Below are 12,433 nucleotides of genomic sequence, written 5' to 3' on the forward strand. Positions count from 1 at the left end.
AACTTTAAATTAGTCTGTCGAAGATAAAATTAAAAGTATATGGTTGACATTGGCATTGCTCCTGACCGCCCGTGAGTCTGTCACTAAGGTCACTGGTAAATTCAATCAGGAACGAAGAGCGCTTCTCTAGGAAGTCTCAAAATTATTGGAATAAAATAATTGCTCCAGAATTCTCAAATTCAATGATTTATTTGAATAAAGAATACATTTATTATTTTTTCGTTTTACGGTTTTTCTTTGTATCTGTGTCCTTTATATTTCTGTTTTTGTTCTTGACATTAGTAGTATCGTAGTAGTGAACACCAACTCGTTTCTTATTGGTTGTCATACGGGTTTTCTGAAAACATGAGAATCAAAAGATTGTAGCATCATTGATTTAGGGAATCAAGGGTGGCGTAGCGTTAGTGTACTTATCTCTCACCCCTGGGGTTCGATTACCAGAGTAAGCATCACATGTGAGTAGAGTTTGTTAGATCTCTCCCATTCCAGTTTTCTTGCCTCCACGAAACCACTAATTCTAATTCAATCTGTGAGTTTGTCATGCCCCGACTTCGATCAGCCCAGAGGTTGTTTCAGTGTTCAATCTGTGAGTTAGTCATGCCCCGACTTTGATCAGACCAGAGGTTGTTTCAGGGTTCAATCTGTGAGTTAGCCGTTCCCTCACTTTGATCAGCCTAGAGGTTGTTTCAGAGTTCAATCTGTAATTTAGCCGTTCCCTGACTTTGATCAGCCTAGAGGCTGTTTCAGGGTTCAGGTGAGTTAGCTGTGCCCTGATCATCCCATAGGCTGTTTTAGGTTTATTGCACACATATATATATATTTTTTCGTACGAAATCCAGGTGATTACGTATCCCAATAGGGGCACTTTCAGTTGTTTCGCCCTTAAATATGACAGCCGTGAAACCCAGCCCCTTGGTCATGCTATGTTACTCATCATTCCCACACCTTTATCTTAGGAGATTCCTCTTTTTCCTCTTCCTTAGACTCTTCTCCTCTTCTTTTTCTAGTTTTTCCTTTACTCGGAACCTGACTTGACCCTACAAGAGATCAAGACACAAGGTTGATTGTAACTGGTATAACGTCATCTTGTATACACATTCGAGCTTTAGATATCGGGTCTTTACAGTCTGGAGACTGTGTTAACACTTATATGTAACCACATGCATGATGTTACCATTGATAATACTTAACTAATGGTGGTGATGTTTGGTGCTTTGTTGTGGTTGATGGAGAATAAAGATGGTAATGATGATGATGGTAATGGTGATGGCAATAAGGTGATGATGATAGAGATCATAAAAATGATGATGATAAGGATGGAAATGTTTCTGCTGCTGATGTGATGATGATATGACGATGATTGATGCTGCTGGGGCTGATGTTAATGGTGCTTCTGATAATGATGTGATGATGATGTGATGATGATTATGATGATGGCGGTGCTGATGTGATGATGTTGGTGTTGATGAAGATGATGATGATGGTGATGATAACGGAGATGATGCTGCTGTTGTTGATGATGGTGATGATGATGATGATGGTGATGTTGCTGATGGTGATGATGATGATGATGGCGGTGCTGTGATGATGTTGGTGTTGATGAAGATGGTGATGATAACGGTGATGATGTTGCTGTTGTTGATGATGGTGATAATGGTGATGATGTTGCTGATGGTGATGATGATGATGATGGTGGTGCTGATGTGATGATGTTGGTGTTGATGATGCTGTTGCTATGGTGGTGGTGACGATGATGATGATGATGTGACTATGATGAAGACGACAATGACAATGATGATGATGTTGCCTGACGATACTGCTGATAGCAGTAGTGATAACGTAGCATTTACAAACGGAATGAACTTGATCTACCTTTAGTTTTCTTTGTATTCGTAATATGTTCTCTTTTCTTAGGAGATTCCACTTCCGAAGGGTTAATGTCTTCTTCCTCTTCTAACGCCTCGACGCAGGCAACAAACGGGCTCATGGATACAGAATACTTCTTCTTGGACGGTGTTGTCCAGTATTTACTATTCACAGGACGAGGTGTTGTCTCCGCTTCTAAATGAACCAGCAAGAAATCTATTAAGTACATCGCAGTGACTCAGGTCAACACTCAATCATTGCTTGGTATCAATCAGTTGAATGAATCTCATGAATTTCTCAAGGAAAACTGTACAAACACTGCTCATCATGTGCTGATAACCAGAGACTTGGTATATTTAATGGCGTTACCTGTTTTCTGATAGGAATCCTTGGTGTTATCTTCGCTTTCTTCGTCGCTTTCGGCCTCGTCTGGAGAACTATCGATGTCATCTTGTTGTTCCATAGCCTCCTTCAGTTCTTCCCATTCACCAACATCAAAGTACTCCTTGCTTGAATGTACTTGTCCAGTAGTCATGTCTATTACTGACACACTACGGCAAAAAACAGTGAATTGCAATAAACACTTAGAAGCCTAGTGTAGCAGGGGCCAAATCCAGGAATGATACAAGAAGTGACTAGTCACCCCCCTTTTTGCTCAAAATTCTCAGTATATCGTTCCCCCTTTTTTCTCGAATTCCTGGTAAAACCTTTGTAATAGTCTTACCCCCCTTTTAAAATTCCTGGATCCGTCCCTGTGTAGAGAGAACATTGTAATTGAAGTGTGTGTACGCGTGAGAGTGAAGTGTGTACGAGTAGAATTGTGTGTGATTTGAGTTGAACAAATTATATACATCTTATACAAACTAAGTTTTCTTCAATTTTCCTTTGGTCGAAGATTCTTTTTTTCAATTATATGTCAAATAAAAAAATAATCTTAGCATCGGTATTTTTCATTTACCTTTCTTTTGGTTCCTTTTTCTCCTCAGGTTTTTTCTTTGCGTCTTTAGTTTTCGTTGTCATGAGGATATTATCTGTGTTGTCGCTGACGTCATCGGCATCATTATGGCCAATAGTATTGTTAATATTATCTTTATTATTATGAGCATCATTGCCATCGAAACTATCACCACCAACATCATCAGCATCATCTTCAATCTTTTTGTTAACATCTTCATTAATATCTTTGTCTTCAATGCCATCACCACCATCCTCCTCGCCCTCCATATCTACCTCCTCCTCATCATCGTCAGCCTCCTCATCATCGTCAGCCTCATCATCATCGTCAGCCTCATCATCATCACCACCATCATCATCATCATTACTGCCGTTGTCATCGAGTGGTTTAACGTCTTCGCCTTCAAACTCGGGAGCAACACAGATCGTACTAAAATCTTGCTTCACGCGGAACGAGCCGGTTTTGCCTTGTTCAATTCCTTTTGTGTTGTTATTGTTTTCATTTTCGTCTTGCTTCACTTCGTCTGTACTCTCTGTAGTTTCAGTACTATTTTGGTTTGTCATGTCAGGTTCACTTGCATCTTTATTAAGGTCTTCAGCCTGAAGCGAGAAATTCATTTTAAAGAACGTGTTGGATGGCAGGCTACAGCAACCAGTCTCACCACAGGAAACCCACTTAATTTGATAATAGTAAGTGACAGATGACTAGATCAATAAATACCGTCTTATCTGTATGTTCTTGACCAGTAGACTTGACAAAACTACTCGACAGTGGAGGGATTTGCAATTCCTTTTGTTTTGTCTTCTTTTCTTTAACAGGACGAGGGTTTGTGTCGTCTCCTTCCTGAACAATTGAGGAAAACACTCAAGTTCTATTCATTTTTTTTTTCTTTTGAAAATATCTTATGAAAAAACATTTTCCATTTCAGACTACGTGTTATTTTCTCAGGGATGAAATTGATGGTTCCGAGTGTAAGTCCAGAATAGTTTCGCATTCGATGCATGCGGCTGTTTTTGAAGACCACAGACTCATTTGCACAGGTTTAGCCTCGTTTATATGTCAGCTATTCACAGATAAAATTAAGCTCAATAGACCTATCCCGAATTCGCTTGACTGACCACGAAACAATGGTTTGAAGACTGGACTTGATTCTTTTATTCATCAAGTACAACCTCGACTTGAAACCATTGTTTCGTGATCAGTCAAGCGAATTCGGGATAGGTCTATTTTCACATTCTTTACATTATACGGTTGAGTTTTGCATATGATTTGCACTTAAATGAGGCTAAGGCTGTACAGATGAGTCTTCAGTCATAAAACACAGCAGTATTAGCTGAATGAGACTCGTTCCCCAAATAACTACATAATATCTGTTTTGAAGAATTACAAAGCAATTTTTAAAAAAATGGATTCATAGAGCAGTCTAAAGCATATGAATTTCCCGCTATCACAGTTATAGATTCTGAGATATTTTTGCCAATGCTTTCAGCTTGTTGGACATAGCAACGGTAACTAAGGGGAGCAGTCATCTATATTATGTATCTTCTTAAAGTATTAACGGTTAACAAAGAAATAATGCTCAAGAGAATGACACATGGTCTGAGGAGATCAATATTACGTCCAAGCTGCACGGGGTCATCTATTAGCACGATCAATAGTACCTGTTTGGGTGGTGCAACAAAGTATGGTATTTTTCCTCTTTGAAAGTCATTCAGGATCATCTTCGCTACAGTATTTACATCGGGCTCTCCTCCCTAAAATACAAAAAAATATCATTTCCAATCCCGTACTCCCCTTAGTACTCCCCTTAGTACTCCCTTAGTACTCCCCTTAGTACTCCCCTTAGTACTCCCTTAGTACTCCCCTTAGTACTCCCCTTAGTACTCCCTTAGTACTCCCCTTAGTACTCCCTTAGTACTCCCCTTAGTACTCCCCTTAGTACTCCCCTTAGTACTCCCCTTAGTACTCCCTTAGTACTCCCCTTAGTACTCCCCTTAGTATTCCACTTGCTCTCAAAGGAACGGCTCCTGGTTTAAATCTTTTTTTAAATTTTTTTTACAGCTGGTTTTTTTTTTTTTTTTTTTTTTAAATTATTTACTAGATTTTTTACAAATTGACAAGTGTACAAATTTACAATTGCACAAATAAGAAAATTTCAAAGAAAAGGATTTAATCTTGTTTAAATCTTTGCTGGTCATCATAAAAGAAGACATTTTTCGACAAGGTTAAGAACAACTGGGGTTCTGATGTATATGTGTAGATATACTCGTGTTGACTTGGAATGGATATGAACAGTACTGAACACGTCACTTTTAAAGGGTGAACTTTCGGCATCGTGACCGTGAAGTGAAAAATGTCTAAACAATGTGTGCAGTGTAGTTCCACCGTAATACGGAATCTCTTCTAGCCAGTATAAACTCGAGCCATGTATTAGGTTTAGAAGGTGTTGCAATACTGTACCGTTACCGTGCTGTGTATCATAATGCTAGATTACTACGCACCTTCAGCAGCTTCCCGGTTCTTCTCGCCAGCTGTTCAAGAAAGTCTGTGGCATCATTCCAAGTGTTTATCTTGTACGACTTGCTGATGTACTCGCGTTTGACTCGAGCCAGTACTTCAGGGATATGTTCTGCGGCCTCTTTCACGTTTTCTACGCGAACCTGAGGTATAACAAATAATATTGAGAAAGGGACACACCTCGCCACACCCAGACAGGTACCATAACATAAATATATTAAGCAGGGAGAAAAAGAAAAAAAGTTATTAATGCACAAAAACACAATGACGACATCAAAACTGTCAAGTGAAATTTAATCGTTTGAACTTTTTTCAGTGTAAACGATTTTGAACACACTATTTATTCTTCGCTTTTCTAAATAACCTATCATAGGATGTATCTTCCCTGGAGATATTTGATATCCGTGAGGTTGTCACGAACTTACCACGCCCTTTAGGATGATGTCTGTCTCCGTATCATCATTAGGATAAACCACACCAGGGCAATCAACCAGGAATATACGACGCATTAGTGTGATGTACTGCCAAACCTAGAATGTAGCACATATTGTACATTAGCACAGAGGTCAAGTTCAAGGGCCAAGTACGAGAAATACCTTGATAGCCTTTGCGTGTGAACACACTCTAGAAGGAAGGGGGATTCTTTTTGTAAAGTGTTGTACAATTGTTATACTTGCCTTGGTCTCTCCCGCAATTGGCGCTACTTTGCAAACTTTCTTGGCTCGTAGTGTGTTAATTATTGAGCTTTTACCAACATTTGGATAGCCAATCAGACCAACACTAAAGAATCACATATTTTTAGTGGATATATAGAATATTTATTATATCAACCATCAGCAAACACAAAAATACTGTGGATAGTGATTAATAAACGAGTTTTATAATAATTCAGATATATAACAGTATATTATACCTTATTTGCTTCTTGTCACTGTGAAGCTAAAAAGATAAATTTATTGTTTTAGTTAAATGACAAGCTGCACTATGAACCAATGTACAACCAAGTTGTGCGAGAATTTTTAGAACATCAATAGGGATATTACTTCCTTTACATGTAATGATTGATGTTGCTACGGAGAGCATTTTATGTGACATCAATCTCTTCACATTAAACCATTCCATATTTGAGTTTGTTTGGTCTGTCCCTGGATTTGTGGCTTTTTCTTCAGGTTCTCCTACCTCTCAAAACTCAACATGCTAAATTCCAATTCGATCTGTGAGTTACCCATGCCCTGATTTTGATCATCTCAGAGGTTGTTTCAGGGTTCAATCTGTGAGTTAGCCATGCCCTGATTTTGATCATCTCAGAGGTTGTTTCAGGGTTCAATCTGTGAGTTAGCCATGCCCTGATTTTGATCATCTCAGAGGTTGTTTCAGGGTTCAATCTGTGAGTTAGCCATGCCCTGATTTTGATCATCTCAGAGGTTGTTTCAGGGTTCAATCTGTGAGTTAGCCATGCCCTGACTTAGATCAGCCCAGAGGTTGTTTCAGGGTTCAATCTGTGAGTTAGCCATGCCCTGACTTAGATCAGCCCAGAGGTTGTTTCAGAGTTTGATCTGTGAGTTAGTCATGCCCTGACTTAGATCAGCCCAGAGGTTGTTTCAGAGTTTGATCTGTGAGTTAGTCATGCCCTGACTTAGATCAGCCCAGAGGTTGTTTCAGAGTTTGATCTGTGAGTTAGTTGTGCCCTGACTTCGATCAACCCAGAGGTTGTTTCAGAGTTTGATCTGTGAGTTAGTTGTGCCCTGACTTGAATTTTGTGGATTGATGAAAGAAAATTCAGAGAAAAACCGTCCAATTAATATCCAAACAAGAAAAAAAAAGGCCTGTAATGAGAGCGGCCATTACCTTTGTGTCTTATTACTCACCTTTGAGAACTGTCTCAAGATATTAATGAGAGCACCTTTACCAAAGGGATTGGTTACACTTGCATGGAATGCTAGAGTTGGATACTCTGTTGATAGTATCGTTACCCAACGTTGCTACAGGGAAACAAAAATGTCTATGAAAATATCTTATACTATAGTCTGTACTTTGGTTTTGATGGGCAAACATATGTACCATAGGAATACTGATTATCCCACGAGTCACTTTTAGGTTTTAAGTTAAATATCTGTTGAAAAATCAAATTTAGAGACTGTGCGTGGAAAAATGATGTGAGTGTTTTAGCATTTCATTGTACAGTAAGTGAGAAGTTACGAGCATTATCCTACCGTAACCCACGTTGGCACCAGATCACATTTGTTTAGAATGAAGACCAATTGTTTGTGGGTTTTTTCTTTCTTCATGAATTTTTCAATGTGTTTAGATCTTGTTCCCATAGGATCTCTTGCGTCCAGTACCTATAAAAGGATAAAAAAGATTTTTTATTAGAATCATTTTCACAGACCAAGTAAACTAACTCTAGTAGTATATTAGCAACTGCATCATTTACCTGAAGAACAACATCTGAAGAATCAATAACCTGTGAATAAATGGAAAATGGAAAGAACTAAGTGGAATAAAAACTGTTAATATTTCCTTTTTGTGAAGGTAATAAAATTGGATTCTCACAAACTATGTTTCTTGCGCCTTCAGCTTTCATCACCACAAAAAAATCTTGCCAAAAAGGAACCAAAGAACTGTAACCAAACCTTTGATTCGATACAGTTATTGAATTACACAGTCCTTACTTTCAAAAATTTTCATGGGGTCGTGATTGTATATTTACATGTATTATTGATGGAACCTTAGGTACCTTATAAAGCTCATTCCATATTCTTTTTGATTGTCCTTTTGCATAAATAGATTCCTTGGCTTTTGCCCTGCAATATAATGCAATAAAATATCATTCCTTGCTCTGACACTTGCTCTCTCTAACTTGGCTTAAAAACAAAAAGTTTTGTTCAAAGTGGTTCTAGTTAGTGTGTCTGGGCACTAACAGTGCATAACATTAATCTATCAGGGTAAAAACCAACAAATTGAACTATACATGTACATACTTCTCTCCATCATCTTCTTTTACAAGGTCCTTATCATTTTCATGAGAATATTTTTCTGACAAATAAACAGCAACATAATATCAAAATAAAACTCAAACTTGATGGATAGGAGATAAATAATGAGAAAAATGTTGTATCTGGAGACATCTGAGTTGTAGAAGCTACAACTCTGCCTACCTAATTGACTGGTAGCTGCTTGTGCCAGACTCTGAGGAAATACAATACAAAATACAGTTGTAGATAGTTAAATATACTGTAAAATATCTATAAAATTATGAAAGGTAGCAGGGAGGAAAACCAAAGAAAAACCAGAGAAAACCCTTGAAGCACAGGAGAGAACTGACAAACGAGACAGGCAGAACTTGAATCCAGGTTGCATTGGTGAGAGCCCGGGGGGGGGGGGGGGGGGGGGTACTCTGCCAGAATTTGATTAGGGTGTTCCGCTGGGATTCTGAGGTACAGAAGCCTATAATTAAGCAGTGCATGCCACCTTACGAAAGCACTAGGACCATTCCACAAACCTGTATATCAGATGCTTTTACATTGGGTCTTTTACGCTGAGCTTTGGGTCCAAATGTAGAATCAAAAGTCTCAGTATCCAGAATATGGACTCGTGATGTCTGAAAAATTAATTATCGAAATTAAAACATTAAAAGTGGCTGTTATAAAATTTTAAAAAGCACAGCTTACAGAAGGTTTTACCAAACATGAACTGTACATGTCAGGGACAGATCCAGGGATGGTAAAATAGGTGACTCGTCACCACCTTTTGCTCAAAATTTTCAGTATATCGTTAGTAACAGTCATCCCCCCCTTTTCCTTGAATTTTTGGTAAAACCTTCATAATAGTCATCCCCTTCTAAAACACTCCTGCATATAAAGTAGTAAAAACATTAAACAAACCTTCGCTCTTTCATCCAGTAATGATAGAGGAAGCTTGGTGTTACGCATTACAACCTGTAGCAAAGTTTAAGAAAAGTACAAGTAATTAAATAATATATATAATATTATATAATAGATAATATAATAGATAAAAGGATGACGTTCTAAGGGCAAGAAAAGTTCTGTTACCTTGTAAGGATCCTGGATTACTCTTCCCATTTCATCCTGGAATTTCTGCAGTGCATTCTGTGTAATAACCCTTGTATTCCCTGGAAAAATGAATAATATTTTTATAACTACATGTAGTATCAGAATGTTTATATTCTTTGGATACTTAGATTTTCTTGCCTCATCAAAACTCAAAATATTATAAGATTCAAGAGTCTTGCAATATTATGTTTAATATGTAGCACTGCCCTTGTGATTCACATTACTATGCCAACCAGAGATAGATTTGCTTATGAAAGGAAGCAACTTGACAAGATTATTGTGATAATGGTTGGCAAATTAACACCAACTAACGCTATAGTTCAGTGCCCCCGGGGTCACTCTTGCTTGTTTAGGATAGGGATGTGCGGCTGACCCCTCTGAACCCTGACCCTGTTCCAGAGTAAAATCGCTGAAAACCATAACCTTTTCCAGTATTGTGAAAAATAGATACCCTGTTCCAGAGAGGAGAGAACGTGATTTCATATACCCTGTCCCAGAGCGAGTGCAATTTTATATACCCTGTTCCAGAGTAGAATCGCTGAAAACCATACCCTGTTTGGCGGCACGTATCTGTATAGCGAATATAGGGGAGTACCCCCCCCCCCCCCCCCCCCCCCCGGGCCAGTGCCCAACCAACTGAGTCAACCGCAAGGCAGTTACTAGCTTATAAGATGTCTAGGTTTGTGGCTTCCACCAAGCACATTTCCAACAGACTGAGCAAATACCAAGACATCCCACTATGAATACCTGGGGAGACATTATTCTGGTATTGGGGCTATGGCAGCTGGATTTCTCCAAAAAAAATTTTTTTTTAAATTTATTTAAAATGACTTTTGTGTTGAGTGAGATTTAACTGCACCATATAGCTATATATTTAACAACAATATAATTATAATATAACTTGTAATAAGTATTAAAGTAGAATATCATACCAAACCATTTCCTGTTTGGTGCTACCCTTGCTACTTCTCCTGAAATGGCTTTTGTTTGGAAAGGAGCTGGTTTAACTATTTTACCACCAGAATTCCTGGAAAATAGATCATCAAAAATAAGCCTGTTATAGAACTAGCCAAGATAGCATATCATTTCTCAAAGCAATTTTAAAATACTGTCTACTTTTCATAATTCTATTGGTTTACTAGCCATAACATTCAAAAGGTGAGTGTACAGTGATGCAATTTGTTTCAGTTGATTGTTATATAAGACAAACTACAGGGTCTGAAATTAACTTTCGAGCTAAGTGGTCCTTTAGATAACCATGTTCTAATTCTTAGGCGTCCAGAGCAGAACTTAGGAGTCCCACTTGGACGCCATTTTGTAGAGCTTGAACGACAATGGTCAGCGGTTAGCTACAATGCAGAATATGCAATCAAATTTCTCACTGCCCCTGATGGATTGTTGAAATTCTAAAGATCTGTTAGAGATAGGTGATAGGGTATATAGGGGGATGGGATTTTGGCAAGTAGCTCTATTGGAAGGTATCTTTTTACTGCCCCTGATGGATTGTTGAAATTCTAATGACATGTGTAAAGATAGGTGATGTGGTGGATAGGGGGATGGGATCTTTAGCTCTAAGGGAAGGTACCTTTTTACTGCCGCTGATGGATTGTTGAAATTCTAAAGACATGTTAGAGATAGGTAATGGGGTGGATAGGGGGATGGGTCTTAGCAAGTAGTTCTAAGGGAAGGTACCTTCTTACTGCCGCTGATAGATTGTTGAAATTCTAAAGACATGTGTAAAGATAGGTTATGGGGTGAATAGGGGGATGGGTAAGTATTGAATTTTTTTAGCAAGTAGCTCTATTGGAAAATGCCTTTTTTATTGGTGGGGAGGGCTGGGGATTCTGACCCTCTAAAAAACTTAAATTTTTACTGATGACCCTCCCCTCTGACCCACCCCTCCCCTCCCCTGGCCCTTCTCTAATACCTCTGCATATTACACTGGCAGCATAAAATAAAACATCACTGTAGGCTGGCATACCTGATAGCCTTGCCCCCCGACTTGTACATCTTAATTCTCATTATTGTACTTTTGTCTCTCATGTTGGAGTTAGGGCTTGGCTTAGGACGATCTGTAGGTTAGAAAGAAATAAGCCAAACAACGCAGAATTAAATCAATGGAATTGATAAATTAAATTTGTATAAAACTCTATACAAATCTCTCTCATAATACTCCAGTTTGAAGTTCTCTTTTGCTCAGCCTCAGTCTTGGTTATGCAATAAAATATTCAGCTATTCGACAAAAACCCGTGGCATTTCAAAGAACATATACTGTTCCGTAGTACGTACATTTCTTAATCTACAATGGATGTTAATAAAAGAAAAAAATACATATGTACACAATCAAGACTTAGACTGAGCAAAGGCAAACTCGAAATTGGAGTACTGACATCATATGAGAGTATCTTCAATAAATATGGCTTTATTCACAAACCAGTGTTACAAATAAAGCCTAATTCATTGAAATACACTGTGCATACATGTAAGCTTATACGTATCCAAAAATAGATCACAAATTTCTAAATGCAACGCGTTAATAACGAAAAGTTCTCCAGATAATTCAATTATATAAACCTCAAAATTCATTTGTTTATGTTATTTATTATTTTAAATATGATATGATATAAATAAATAAACGTTAAGATATGATTTTCAAGCTATTTCGCCAGATCCGTGTAGCTCACGTGGTTTACCTGGATTCATGCTGCTGTTAGAACTGGCGCGCGTTTTGGGAGCCTCCTTGGCACTGCTGCGTTTACTTGTCTTTGCCATATTGCTCTTGGTATCGTACGTATAGTTACTTTCGTTTTTTTCCTTTATATCTTTATATATTCAAAGTATTTCTAGAGTTTTTCACTTCTAGTCGGTCCTACACGTCCGCCATCTTGTTTGCTGAATCTACGAGTGGCTTGGCCAGCGGTTTGCTTGTACCATGTAAGGCCTGGGGCCGAGTTGCGCTTCTTTAGTCTTTCCTTCCTTCTTTCTTTCTTTCTTCATTCCTTTATTTCTTTCTTTTTTCCCT

General features: G+C 38.3%; 1 protein-coding gene across 1 annotated transcript; it reads right to left on the reverse strand.

Annotated features, from left to right (window-relative positions):
• Positions 1-170: 170 nt before the first annotated feature.
• On the reverse strand, positions 171-12,324 carry LOC116308252 (nucleolar GTP-binding protein 2). The gene is made up of 23 exons (XM_031718641.2): positions 12,105-12,324; positions 11,393-11,483; positions 10,344-10,438; positions 9,391-9,470; positions 9,223-9,276; positions 8,841-8,939; positions 8,497-8,527; positions 8,320-8,374; positions 8,076-8,142; positions 7,773-7,802; positions 7,552-7,680; positions 7,207-7,320; positions 6,252-6,277; positions 6,016-6,118; positions 5,764-5,868; positions 5,323-5,481; positions 4,483-4,575; positions 3,542-3,664; positions 2,825-3,420; positions 2,236-2,417; positions 1,873-2,061; positions 946-1,037; positions 171-337 (listed from the first exon to the last, which is right to left on the reverse strand). Exons 1-23 carry the CDS (start codon positions 12,181-12,183, stop codon positions 212-214), a joined length of 2,718 nt encoding a protein of 905 aa, XP_031574501.2. The 5' UTR covers positions 12,184-12,324; the 3' UTR covers positions 171-211.
• Between the last annotated feature and the right edge of the window lie 109 nt (positions 12,325-12,433).

Source organism: Actinia tenebrosa, unplaced genomic scaffold, assembly GCF_029948245.1.
Source record: "Actinia tenebrosa isolate PJP-AT-01 unplaced genomic scaffold, QUT_ActTen_1.0 PGA_scaffold1__47_contigs__length_23844297, whole genome shotgun sequence".
NCBI classification, from domain to species: domain Eukaryota; kingdom Metazoa; phylum Cnidaria; class Anthozoa; order Actiniaria; family Actiniidae; genus Actinia; species Actinia tenebrosa.